The sequence below is a fragment of the Cyprinus carpio genome, chromosome A7 (genome assembly GCF_018340385.1).
Source record: "Cyprinus carpio isolate SPL01 chromosome A7, ASM1834038v1, whole genome shotgun sequence".
Taxonomy (NCBI): domain Eukaryota; kingdom Metazoa; phylum Chordata; class Actinopteri; order Cypriniformes; family Cyprinidae; genus Cyprinus; species Cyprinus carpio.
In genome coordinates, this window is record NC_056578.1 from 14,599,925 (window position 1) to 14,612,723 (window position 12,799).

Sequence of the window (12,799 nt, forward strand, 5' to 3'; positions counted from 1 at the left end):
TGCATAAGGCTTGCTTATCTCATGCTTTGTAATTTATTCCAATGATATGCATTTTCAGCAACCATTACTCCAGTCTTCAGTGTCACATGACCTTTTAGAAATCATTCTAATATGATTTAGTGCTCAAGTAACATTTTTTATTATTATCAATGTTGAAAATAGTCATGCGATACATGCAATAAATTTTTTTTCAGGATTCTTTAATAAATAGAAAGTTGAAAAGAACTGCATTTATTTTAAATAGAAATCATTAATATTATAAGTGTCTTTACATTCACTTTTGATCAATTTAATGTATCCTTACTTATTAAAGGTATTAAGGTCATTTCTTAAAAAAGGGAAATAAATAAATAAAACGTATTGACCCTAAACTTTGGAGTGGTAGTGTATGTGCGTATATACAGTATATGCCACTTCTCATATTAAATGTTTACATTTACAGAAGCAGCTGATGGAGAGCCTTCATAAAAAGCTGGGTGTCCTGCGTGAGGCACAGAGAGGCCTGCAAGAGGATATTCGTGCCAACACTCAGCTGGGAGAGGAGGTGGAGAGCCTGGTGCTCGCTATCTGCAAGCCCAACGAGGTGGACAAGTTCCGTATGTTCATTGGTGACCTAGACAAGGTGACCAGCCTGCTGTTGTCTCTTTCTGGGAGGCTGATCCGAGTAGAAAGCGCCTTGGACTGTGTAGACCCAGAGACTGGCCACCATGGGAGGGTGAGGATATATATAGTCGCAAAACGTAATCTATATGATTGCCCAGCGATATATTAAAAGTTAGATCATCTGCATACATACCGTATATACCTTAGTCAGGTTAGATGCCATATTGAATTGAACATGAGGCTGTGAGAGGTAGACGTAGTGTCTCTACAATGGTATGCACTGTATGAAGGTCCTCACAACATTCAAAACTGTTTTAAGGAGATTTTATCTACTGAAATTTTTTCTTTTCATCAGTTGAACAATCAGTATGTCGTTAAACAACTGCACAATCCATTGAACACACTGTACTTATGTCCTTCACGGCCTTGTTTCCTGTCAAAAATTAAATATAATGCTTCCCTGACTAAGGTTTATACTTAGGTATAGATACATATATATATACACGGCTTGATTGCTTGTATCATTGCAAAATGTAAACTGTATTGTCACCCAGCCCTAATCTGCAAAATTTGACTATTAGGCAGGAAGATATTAAGATATCATCATCATTTTCTATAAAGCAGCTTTAAAACAATGTGTATTGTGAAAAGCACTATACAAACAAATTAGACCTTGAGTTTTATCCTTCTGCTTGTTTGATTTGCATAGCATTTTATTCTTATTCTCTCTCGCTCTTTCTGTCATGTTATAGCTACAGCTTCTGGAAAAGAAGAAGCAGCTGCTGGTGCAGATGGGAGAGGCTCAGGAGCTCAAGGAGCATGTGGACCGGCGTGAGCAGGCGGTTGGCAAGGTGCTGGAATGTTGCCTGACTCCAGAACAGATGCGTGACTACAGTCACTTTGTGAAGATGAAAGCAGCCCTACTGGTAGAGCAGAGGCAACTGGATGACAAGATCAGGCTCGGCGAGGAGCAGCTCAGGGGACTCCGAGAGAGCCTCGGCCTGGGCCTGGGACTGGGGCTGGGGGTTGGGATGGGGTACGGGCAATACTGAGAAGTGCTGAAGGAGTATGTATAACAGGATTTGAGATGGACCGAAGACTTTGAACTGCAGAATGTTTTAAAGAATGGACATTATTGATGTGATAATTGAGTACAGAAAAGCACAACTACCACAGACTGATGTTCAGTTCAATTCAAAAACACTACATCACTACTTGAAGTTGTCTGTTAGGACTTCAGCTGCACTAATAACCGTTCGGTAAAGTTGTTTTGGGCTTACTCTGTTAACATCTGACACAGCCAAAGAATGCATGTGTGCTTATACTTCTCATTGAATACAGCAGGGGGAGTGTCCATGCACTGCTATTTATTTATTTATGTGTGTATATATTCATACACACAATATATATATATATCTGTATCAGTAAATTAGAGAATTCTGGTTTCAAGGTCACATTGCTTTAATAATTTACAGCCTCACGTTGCATGTATCCAATTTTATTCCGTTCTTTGCCATGTTAAGTGTTATTGTTCCTTTTAAAATGTATTGTTTTGTTAAGTATTTGTATGTACATTGAAAACGTGTACATAGTGGATGCTGAAGTGCATCTTTAAGTCACAGAAGTTTCATTCTGTCATAACTGGAACTTTTCTTAACTGAAATGGTGTGGCGTATTATTGCAGTATTTTCAAAAGGGGCCATTTATACTTACTTTTTTTATTCAGTATGCCTTATAGTACTTGCTACACTTTTCTCAGATAATTAATATTGCCAAAGATAAAATTTGTCTACGTAAGAATATAAATGTGCTATGCCTGTTTTGAGAAATGATATGCATAAATGTCTTGAGATGATCAGCCTTGCGTTACCAAAGCTCTTATATTGACATGTTTTTTGAAAAAGAGTTTTTAGTTAATTGAGATGCACTGTTTAACCTTTTTGTGTCATCTCAGAACATGGCAACTTTTGAGGCGATTGCTACTAGATTTCCTTTTCTTTGTGAGAAACTGGACATTTCTTTAGAAGGAAGGAGAATGCTGCTTTGTTGACCATTTACTGCCTTTTTTTTAAATTGCAAAACCAGCTTGAGATGAAGATTAATGAGAGACTAAGAAGAGTGAGATAAAGTGGATTTGTATTTGAAGGGCTTGTACAGGAACAAGGAATGAATGTATGTATTTGGTTTCAAAATTGTAGATCCAAAAGTTAAATGTGCCTTTGAGCTTATTTTTGCTGTTTTATTTTTTTGCTTCACTCTGCATAAAATGTATAGTTTAATAATAACTATAAACTACTCTTGTTCATTTTGTTGTATCATACATTGTAAACAGCATAGCGCTGAAGATGAAAGAAAATATTTGGTTTATTGATAATTTTCCTCTTTTGATTGAAAAGATTAATTGTATAACACGTACAATTAAAAACAATATATTATTAGGGTTATGCCTGTGTTTTTAAAAGTTCTTTCTGTTTTTTGCTTTGTTTTTTAGAATGTTGATTGAGAATAGTTTTATTCCAAAACTATTAAAACAACATTTTGCTAATTTACGTCAAACAGATAAACTAAAGTGTATATGTACTTTTAAAAATACATTGTTAACATACTGACTGTGATCTAAGAATAATAATCGTTCTAATCTTTGAGGTGTGAATTAATAGATTAATAGCTTGTCGAAACGTTACGTAACTAATAATTAACTGGGTGTTGATTGGCTAGAAGGAAGTGCCAAGTGAGCTTATTAAAACTACTTGGCAGGAAACTTAAAATTAAGTTATAAATAAAACCTGCATGCATTGCATTCTTGATTCTCTCTTCTTCAGTGCTGGCTTACAATTGGCTATACAATGTTTTGCTTTGTTACAAGCACTGAGCACAAAATTTGCACCCAGACAGAATGTCTCAACCCAGCGTTTCTACATTAATTCTGTGAAAGGCAGAGTCGGCGTCATGGTGAGGTCAACAGATGGATATCAGATGCACCTTCGTAGTGGTGTGGTTTGAGTCGTACATGATTATGAATGACTTGCAACACATTTTTACCCAAATCTGCTTAAAATAAACACCAGTCTGCATAAGGTGATTTGTTTGGTAAATGAATGTAAAATGAGCACTTAAATGATTAACCTCTCTAAGTTTAAATCCAATTCAAGTAAAGCCAGTCAGTTCTTTTCTTGTTACTGGCTTAGAGCTACATTCAGAGCTACATTCAGAAATGATTTCTGAAACTACAAATTGACTTCAGGTCAAGTGAGGAGTAAATTCCTTTAATAAAACTCATGAAAGGCAGTGTAAGAAAAGAAAAACACAATGCAAGATGATAACATCTACAACCACAAAATACCTACTGTACAGCCCTAATAATGCTGCCGTTTGATGCAGTGTCAGATTCAGTCAAGAGCTTTAAGTTCTGTCTGTACTGAAAAAAAAAAATCATTCATTTTGTAATGTGGGGAGAACTAGAGTGAAAACTTTATTGTGATCAATCATAGCATAGCCTCGCATACACATGTATGACTCAACTTGGCTGTAGAAATGGGATGGTTTCTTCACAATGGAACCACAGAATATACAGAGTATCACTTGTATAGGATGTCATAGTGGCCTGGGCGGTAGAGCAGGAAGATGCGTGGCTCACTTCCTTCAGGGAAAATATGATGGTTCACTGTTCCACCCTCTCCTCTGTCCATGTATTCCACTAATATGGGCACATTCAGTGCCTGTGCTAAGGCAATGATATGGATGTGGTCGCTCTCTTTCGACATGGGTTCCACCTCCTAAAAAGTAAAACATGGATTATTAGAAGTGAAATTTTGTCCGTAGTCTTAAACTAGTTCACAAATAATACTCTTAGGTGTCACTCACCTGCTGGCAAAACTCTTTAACAGAACGGCCGCCCTCTATGAAGTGCTGAAAGAACACGTGCTCCCGCTGCAGGTATCCCGAGGTGAGAAGCCTCAGGTAAACCACTATGTAGTCAGACACACTCTGGTCATTGAAGGAGCTCAGCATTTCACCAAGCGATTGCTGCTTTTCACACAGCTCAATCAGGTCCATGAACTGACAAAGGAGAGAAACCACAGTGAGGATAAGAACAGTTACAGGATTTAATTCACTGCTGAGAAACACCCGTAATGCACTGGGCTCGAAGTACAATCTCTAGTTTTCGCTGTCAAAAGTTGCCAGATGACGTGCATTTCATCTTTCAGTGGACTTTTGGTGAAAAATTAACACTCGGGTGGACTTGTACTCAAACTTGACAGGGACTTGGACATTTTGGACTCTTTAAAGGGACAGTCCACCCAAAAATGAAAAATCAGACATCATTTACTCACGCTCATGTCGTTCCAAACCTATACGAGTTGCTTTCTTATGTTGAACATAAAAGAAGATATTTTGAAGATTGCTGGTAATCAAAAAGTTTGTGGTTCCCATTAAATTACATAGTATTTATTTTCCTACTATGGAAGTCAATGGGAACCACCAACTGTTTGATTACCAGCAGTCTTCAAAATATCTTTTATGTTCAACATAAGAAAGCAACTCATACAGGTTTGGAACGACATGAGGGTGAGTAAATGATGACAGAATTTTCATTTTTGGGTGAACTATCCCTTTAAGTACAGTCAAATTAAGTAACAAAAAATTTAAATGACAAAACATTACTAAACGTCTCCCACTCAAACTCATTGGTTAAGGACTTGGACTCGACTTGAACTATACAAGATATTAGGACCCAATGCTGTATACTACCAACATTGTAACAAAATAAAGCTTGCTGAAAACCTGTGAACTTAACCTTTAAGCACTGAGCTTTGAATTTGAGATGGCATGACATTTGATTGTCATAGTTTTTAACTGATCAATTTTCCAACTTACAGTGTTGTGAAAGTCCTCGATAGTGAACTCGGTAAAGCCCTGGTTTACAAGGTCCAGTTTGCTCTTAGCTGCCACAGCTTTAAACCTATAGTGCCAAAATTGAGACAGGTCTGGTACTTAGACATTCACTATAATGACAGAAAGAAAAAACATTTACAAAATGGTACTTTGCGTAAACAAGGTTGCTGCTATCTCCAGAATTACTGCAACCATTCCAAATAAAATCAATGGTTTCTGCTTTAAGCACCCAAATCAAACAGTACGCCACCTTTGCAGCTCTTTGCTGTCGTCCAGTAGTGACTCCAAATGTGCAAAGCCAAAAGCTCTGTAGAAACAATTTCCATCTGGCCGTGTCTTACGAATGTGCGAATACTTTTTGTGAAGGTCCTATAAACAAGATAACAGTTTTACAGCCGGTTTCAGGCACTTGCTACATATAAAGTAAGCTGGTGAAAATGTGGTGACCTTTATCTTGAGCTGGTAAATGGTGTCCTCTGCAGCATATTCACCCTGAAGCACATTGAGATCTTGTCTGTCCGACACTAAAGGGTTAGTGGTGGCTATCTATTAAAATAAAACAAGCAATTAGAGGGTTAATTCATTTAGTCATCCTCATGTTGTTCCAAACATGTTTGACTTGCTTTCTTCAGTTGCACACAACGAGATATGTTAAGCAGAATGCTTCTGTTCTTTTTCATTCAATGATTGTGAATACGAAAAGATGCTGTTGATTTCTTAAAAAAAAAAAAAAAAAAAAAAAAAAAAGTCCACATGACTTGTGCGCTATATAATATTCAAAGGTCTAAAGGGCTGTTCACACCAAGAACAATAACTACAATGATAAAGTTTTAAAAAGAATATAGCACAGTCCAGACCACAACTATAATGAAAGAAGAATGATATGGTTGGAATCACTTTCAAAATTATTTTTTTCAGCTGATGAATGATAACTGACAGGCAATCAGAATCCACCATATTTAAAGAGCTTGAGAATTTAAAGCAGCAGATGAAGTAACTGCAGCACACACTTATAATAAACAGAACATTGCTGTGGACGATAATAGTTATAGTTATCTTTCTAGCATTTAAACCGGCAGACAACATAACTGCATATGTAACTGTGTATGGAATTAAAGAACAGCATAAACATTCTGCCTAACATTTCTCTTACACAGAAAAAAAAGAAAAATAGCATTGAGAAGAGGGTAAATGATCTCAGAATGGTATGTTTTGTTGAGCTATCCTCAATTCTACATTAAAAAAATAAAAAACACAGCTAACAATTTGAGAAAAACACAAAATTATCAGTGATTTGTTCAGTAACAGTTAGCATATCCCTAAATTAAAACCCTTTTTTTTGTGTGACATCACTCTCACCTCTTGCTGAATACGGTCCTGTTGTGCCATAATGGCTTCGTCATATGCGAGGCAGTTCACTCCTGCTAAATATATATATGGAGGTAAAGAGAGAGAGAGTCAAAAGTTTTAGACACCTGCCACACAGAAACACTGGACCTGAGCACACAGCAGTTGTGACACTGTTAATGCGCGGACTTACGTCACATTCGGACGTAATGTAAACAAAGTCGCGTGAGAGAAGTACTCTAACTCAATATAATAACCGCCCATAACTGTTACCACACAACTACAACACAAAGAGATTCAGCACTTAAGTTACCTCCATAAACTCTGAATGAATATTAGTGTATGTTACAGTCTACAGCTGATTGGCAAACAAGGGTAACGTTACTATCCTATCTAAACCGAGAGCGTAAAATCAAAGTCTTTGAGTCGTAAGTTCGGAAATATGACGTTAAGAAGAATGAGTGTGTTTTTGGTTAAATGAGCCCAGATTTTACTGTTTGTACAGCTAATGCTCTGCATTTCCTCCTCTTGCTCGTACAGCAGTTAAAGCCTAATTCTCTAATGCAAGCTCCCTCACGCAGGACCCTGCGAGATGTTCTGCTTAAGCACGTCAGCTGATCTTTTAAGCTGCGGGACGAATGTTATTTTTGCACTCACCCTCCATCTCTCCCTGTGATGATTCCTGCTTCTCATCCGCCATCTTGATTGAGTTCTTTCTCCACCGCCCCCTCTCATGTACACTTCCGGGTCGTATCATTCAGTCGAGGATCGCACATGGTGCCAGTGTTTTGTTTTAAACGGAGATCCTTTACTTAAGCAGGGTATTTAACATGTTGTTATTCACCAGACTTGCAGTGCCGCTGAGGACCCTTCAAAAGCTGACCAAGGCACACAGATGGCATCATACGAGTTTGACAAGTTAGTGTATATTACTGATTATGTGACATTTCCATAGAAACTAATAGGAGTTTTAAAATGGTTTCATCTTAACCTGTTAAATACTTGTATTTAACATGTACTAACCTCATGCATTAACATTGCGCTTTATGCTGCACGAAGAAATACTGCAAAATTAATTACCATTTCCAAACAGGTTTGTAAAGTTGTCTGCAATTAGTCGAACAAAAAAAAAAGATCCGCCTTCGAGGTTTCTAATTGGCTAATACGCTCGGTCCATGCATTAATTCCTTTGAAGTGTTGTAGGGCTGTCAAAAAGACAGGTGGTTTCTCAGGACAACTATTTCAGTGATTTTGTCAGTGAGTGGTCAAAAAAAAATCACTTACAGCATCTTTAAAATACTCATTGTAAGTTAAAGGGGATAATATGTATTTTTGACAACTTGTGTTCACAGATGAACTAATTGAAAACATGGACAAAAAAGCAACATGGGACAGATTCTACACAGAGAATGGAAGCAAAGGCCAATTCAAAAATTTTGAGTGGTTCTTTGGATTTGACTCAGTGAAGGACTTCATTCTTCCTGTACTTCAGAGCAGGTCTCATTCCCACACTGGCCAATTGAACATCCTGGACATGGGTTGCGGCACATCTGCATTAGGACCTTGTATCTACAGAAACTCTCCATGTGCTGTGAAGGTCATCTGTGCTGATATCTCTACAGTTGCAGTTAAACTTATGCAGAAGCACAGTAATTCTACATTGGTACAGCCATGCAATCTATCCTCGGCTCTTGCCTTCCTGGAGTTGGACTGCACACAGTTGAGAGGATACTTTGACGCCAGAAGCCTGGATTTGATATTAGACAAGGGTACCACAGATGCTTTAGTTAGGTCTAAAGAAGGTCAAGTTAAGGCTGGACAGATAGTGAAGCAATGTTTACAGGTGCTGAAGCCCTCAGGGAGTCTCCTACAGTTCTCAGATGAGGATCCTGATGCCAGGCTTGTATGGCTTGAGAGAGAAGTTAGAGGAGCAGAACTGGCAGCTGATGTAGGAGTTCAAGAGGTGGGAAAGTTGAGAGGGGTCAGCTATTTTTGCTATCAGATTTCTCCTCATACTTCTGAAAGGGTTTCCAAGTGACAATACAGTCTTTGTACAAAAATATTGAACACTGAGAGCATAATCTTTCTTTTTTTTTCTTGCACAATGTAATTGCCTGATCAAAAACCCATTTATATTGTATTGTTTCCTGGTCATCTGATGCAAACAATTACACTATAACAATTTTTCATACTTTTGTAATAAAAAAAAAATCTTTGAGATTTTGAAAAATCTTTCAGAATTAAAAATAATTTTTTGTCCTGTGGGCTAATTTTTTCCATCAGGGGCAAATCAGTTCCAACTAGGTGTTTAATTGCCTCTGCAACAATGCCTCATTTTATGACCACACCCAATGAGATCTGCAAGTACGTGGTCTCTCTCGTGTATACAGAGTCTCATGACCAAGTTGTTCACTAGCCAATAGGGGGCAGAAGCTGAATTAACACCTTATAAACAAATAATCAGACGTTTAGTACAATATTGCATTAATATAATAGATTAAGATACTGATTGTTTGAGAAAAATAAAATCTGTTTGTACCTCTATAAGAGGGTTCCCTTTCAAAGCTTTGGTAACCTGCTGTTAAGTGGGGAGGTATACTGTCACTGTAGAACTGTGAACCAAAGCCACTGAACTGTCACATCATTTGGCCTTTCACAGGAAATCTAATATCCATGTCATGTTTTGTCCATATTAACCGCCACCATGGGAGCAATATCTCACTTTTCTTCACAAATGCTCTTAAAAGACTTGACTAATGCTCAGAGTTTAACTAGAAATTCATAGGACACAAATATTTAGTAATGTTGCATATTATTTTACATTTAGATGGTCCTCACTACAGAACACAAGATCCAGGGGGCATGGTTGGATCCAGATCCAACTCCTCCCACCTTACATAGACCTAAACCTACCAATCTCCACCCCTAAACCTAACAATCTCCACCCCCTAGATGAGGATCCAACCACACCCCCTGGATCTTGTGTTCTGCAGTGAGGGGCTACTGTTAATCCTAGTTTAACCTTGTAGAGGGGGAAAATTTCCGATAATGCCAGATTGCAATGAAAACACAATACAAAATAGAGTACAAAACATTATAATAATAATAACATAAGTCAGTGTAAACTATATTGTACTTACGTACATATGCTATTTGTTATTTTTATATTAAAAACTAAGCAAGTTTAAGATATTTAGATTCAGTTCTGACTACAATGGTGGCACCATGATTAAAAAGGACAGAGAAATTATATGTTAAAATATTGGAACTTTGAGAAAACACTATTAAAAGTTAACATACCTAACCAAAATTTACTTGAGTATAGCTAAAATGTTTCAAAGTGCCATGTTTTAATCACATGGACAAATAAATATTATCACTGACCAGTGTTTCCAACTGCTTTCAAAGAAAGTAGTTGAAACAGTCTCTAAATGTAGCTATATTATGTCATAATGGCAAGTTCACTGATCTTTATACATATAGATCAGTGGGGGAGTCTTGGAATCTAGATAAGGTTTGTCCAAGTTTTTTTTTTTTTTTTTTGCTAGGCTTTTGAAAAAAGTCTCCAAAGGGCGAGGAATCACTAAACTGGCAACACTGACATTGACTACAACATAACCAGTTATTAATATTTTGTTGGTCCCCTCTTGTTTCTGCATGTGTTCATAATTTCTTTGTATGATAGCATCGCCAAAAATTATGACCTCATTGGCACGTTGGCATGTTTCTTTGCATTATCACAAATAAAACAATTGATTCTAAGCAACTATGCAATATGCTTCCAAAATCTTTAACTCTTTTTATTTTTTTATTAAGAGTAAAGATGTCAGATTTTCTAGGCCAGACATCACTTTTGCCCACAACTATATGGCAGTTCTTTGACTTTCCAACTGACCGTCAAGCCATGCTGCAAAAACAAGCCACTTTTATGAGGATTGTGGGCTTTCCTGGAGTTGTTGGAACCACTGATGGAACTCATGTTCACATCAGTGCTCCAACTGTAAACTAGGAGACATACCAATAGAAAACAATTTCAAAGCATCAGTAACAATTTGTGATAATTTTGCACAGTGCAAAGCATTTTTTTTTAAAATACTTTTACAAAATATTTCAGTGTCTTAATTAAATTATTTTATCGTTGTCACATTAAATTATTAGTGTTGTGCTGCTGTGACTTCACATGAGCAGGCTCACTATTGGCTGTCTCAGAGGTCGAGGGCAGCCATTTTGGGTCAACATCTATGTACTGTGCATTCCAAACAGGATATATCGCCCTCCGAAGGGCACTTCGAAGTGAAAACAACCATGGCCGCCATATTGAAGGGTCATTCCAAACCAAAGTCCTCAAAACTGGCCACTTCAAAGGGCCTGGAATGAAGGATTTCAAAGGGTACAACTGATGGACACCAGGCTCCCATGATCCTTTGCGCAGATTCTTTGCATGATGACGGCACCTCCGTGTGGGCACGTGATGATGACACAGAAGGGTACTTTAAGAAACAGTTGTTTGGTCCCCTACACCCTTCACTCCGGAGGGTAAACCCTTTGAAGTGATTAGGGCATAGGGATGAGCCCTTCCGAATGGAATGCAGGGTTAGTCCTAGTTTGCAAGACTTAATTGTCACCTCAGTCAACACTTAAGAATCAGTTTTAGACTGATCACTTTTTGTCAGTTGATTCCACTTTCATCATCAAGTACTATACAATTCTTAACTTCATATGTGAAATATTGGACTTATGATTCTCGTACAGGGGCGTGTCTAGAGGGGTGGCATGGGGTGGCACCAGCCCCGTTCAAAATATGCTTGGCCTCCCCATGTGCCCCCCCAACCCCCTCAACAGTGATGTGGGAGCAGTTCGAGTGCATTTTTGAAATCTCATGCTCTGCCGCTGTCGTACACTAATCGGCAGTAGTGCTGCTTGAAGTAGAACAAACCTAACAACACAGCTGTTTCCTCCAGCGAAAATGAAGCACATATGAACGCATAATTTATAAAACGATCATGATATTTGAAAATTTAAAATTTGAAAATTTAACTTTCAATATAATACATATTCCAGTACATGTGGCAAAGAGGTTTGCATACTTGAGCTAATGAAAGAGGGTTGTACTAGAAATGCAAACAGTAAAATTTTGTGATTGTACAGTAAACAGGTTGTGTGTGAGATCATGAAGACTTGAATTTGGCTTATTCAGTACTCAAATGTTATACCTATCTATGCAGTACAGTGGGAATACTGCAATAAGTTTAGTATATGACCCCATTTATCGTACGACTCTTTTACCAGGCGTTTTGAAGGCAGATCAACGTTTGCCACGAAAAAATATGTGCAAACTGTAATGAAGCAGAGATCAGGTAGTTCCTCACTATCCGCAATGAAGCTGTTATCGTTCACTAGTTTAAGTGAAAGTTAACGTGCCTAGCGTTTTTGACTTGTGCATTACACGTCACACCCTGATATCACGTGTCTTTACGGGACCTTTACAGGTTGTGTGTGAACACACACACAGATTCCGGGAAATCACTGGCAGTGTGAATGAACTAAAATCTATGGATCCGGGAATAATTGCCGTGAAACATTACCCGTATTATCTGGAATCTCAGTATGAAAGGGGCTATAGAATGTAAAAAAAGATGGACGACGCACCTTCATTCACTTCCATTGAAGAAAAGTGAAGCCGCCATTGTCCCAATAGGGCACGGCCATACTGCGCTGATTTGGGACCAGAGTCTGCGCAGTAGCGAACTCGGGACCAAAGTCTGCGCAGTAGAGAGTGAAGTGGAGCCGCGTCCTGCCCTTTACTGTCTATGGTCCTGCCCACACTCCCGCAGAGTCGCAAACACACGCCCCTGGCCCTTTTTTTAAATTAGTCTGACTGGTCCAATTTTTGTCGGCTGATTTTTCATATGATAGGCTTGTTTTAAAATAAGGTAAATGCAACTCCAATCTC

At 38.1% G+C, this 12,799-nt stretch overlaps 3 protein-coding genes across 5 annotated transcripts in view; 2 read left to right on the top strand and 1 right to left on the bottom strand.

The window, feature by feature from the left end:
- LOC109093141 (protein Shroom4-like) overlaps nucleotides 1–2,831 on the top strand; it is a 38,445-nt gene extending 35,614 nt beyond the window's left edge. The window contains 2 exon segments of the mRNA XM_042759835.1: nucleotides 443–715; nucleotides 1,356–2,831. Of these exon segments, the coding sequence (XP_042615769.1) occupies nucleotides 443–715; nucleotides 1,356–1,655 (573 nt within the window). The 3' untranslated portion in view covers nucleotides 1,656–2,831.
- A 1,011-nt stretch (nucleotides 2,832–3,842) lies between these two features.
- Nucleotides 3,843–7,637, bottom strand: LOC109093143 (ubiquitin thioesterase OTUB1-like). 2 transcript variants are annotated; one of them, XM_019106870.2, is made up of 7 exons: nucleotides 7,504–7,637; nucleotides 6,859–6,920; nucleotides 5,947–6,045; nucleotides 5,750–5,868; nucleotides 5,482–5,566; nucleotides 4,468–4,662; nucleotides 3,843–4,379 (listed from the first exon to the last, which is right to left on the bottom strand). In XM_019106870.2, exons 1-7 carry the CDS (start codon nucleotides 7,601–7,603, stop codon nucleotides 4,182–4,184), a joined length of 858 nt encoding a protein of 285 aa, XP_018962415.1. In that variant the 5' UTR covers nucleotides 7,604–7,637; the 3' UTR covers nucleotides 3,843–4,181. The 2 variants fall into 2 exon arrangements, with proteins under 2 accessions (XP_018962415.1, XP_018962414.1); XM_019106869.2 differs by having other exon boundaries at nucleotides 6,859–6,923.
- On the top strand, nucleotides 7,626–9,720 carry LOC109093144 (citrate synthase-lysine N-methyltransferase CSKMT, mitochondrial-like). 2 transcript variants are annotated; one of them, XM_042759838.1, is made up of 3 exons: nucleotides 7,626–7,764; nucleotides 8,199–8,766; nucleotides 8,861–9,720. In XM_042759838.1, the coding sequence occupies exons 1-3, from the start codon at nucleotides 7,677–7,679 to the stop codon at nucleotides 8,910–8,912; spliced, it is 708 nt and encodes a 235-aa protein (XP_042615772.1). In that variant the 5' UTR covers nucleotides 7,626–7,676; the 3' UTR covers nucleotides 8,913–9,720. The 2 variants fall into 2 exon arrangements, with proteins under 2 accessions (XP_042615772.1, XP_018962417.2); XM_019106872.2 differs by having other exon boundaries at nucleotides 8,199–9,716.
- Nucleotides 9,721–12,799: the final 3,079 nt, after the last annotated feature.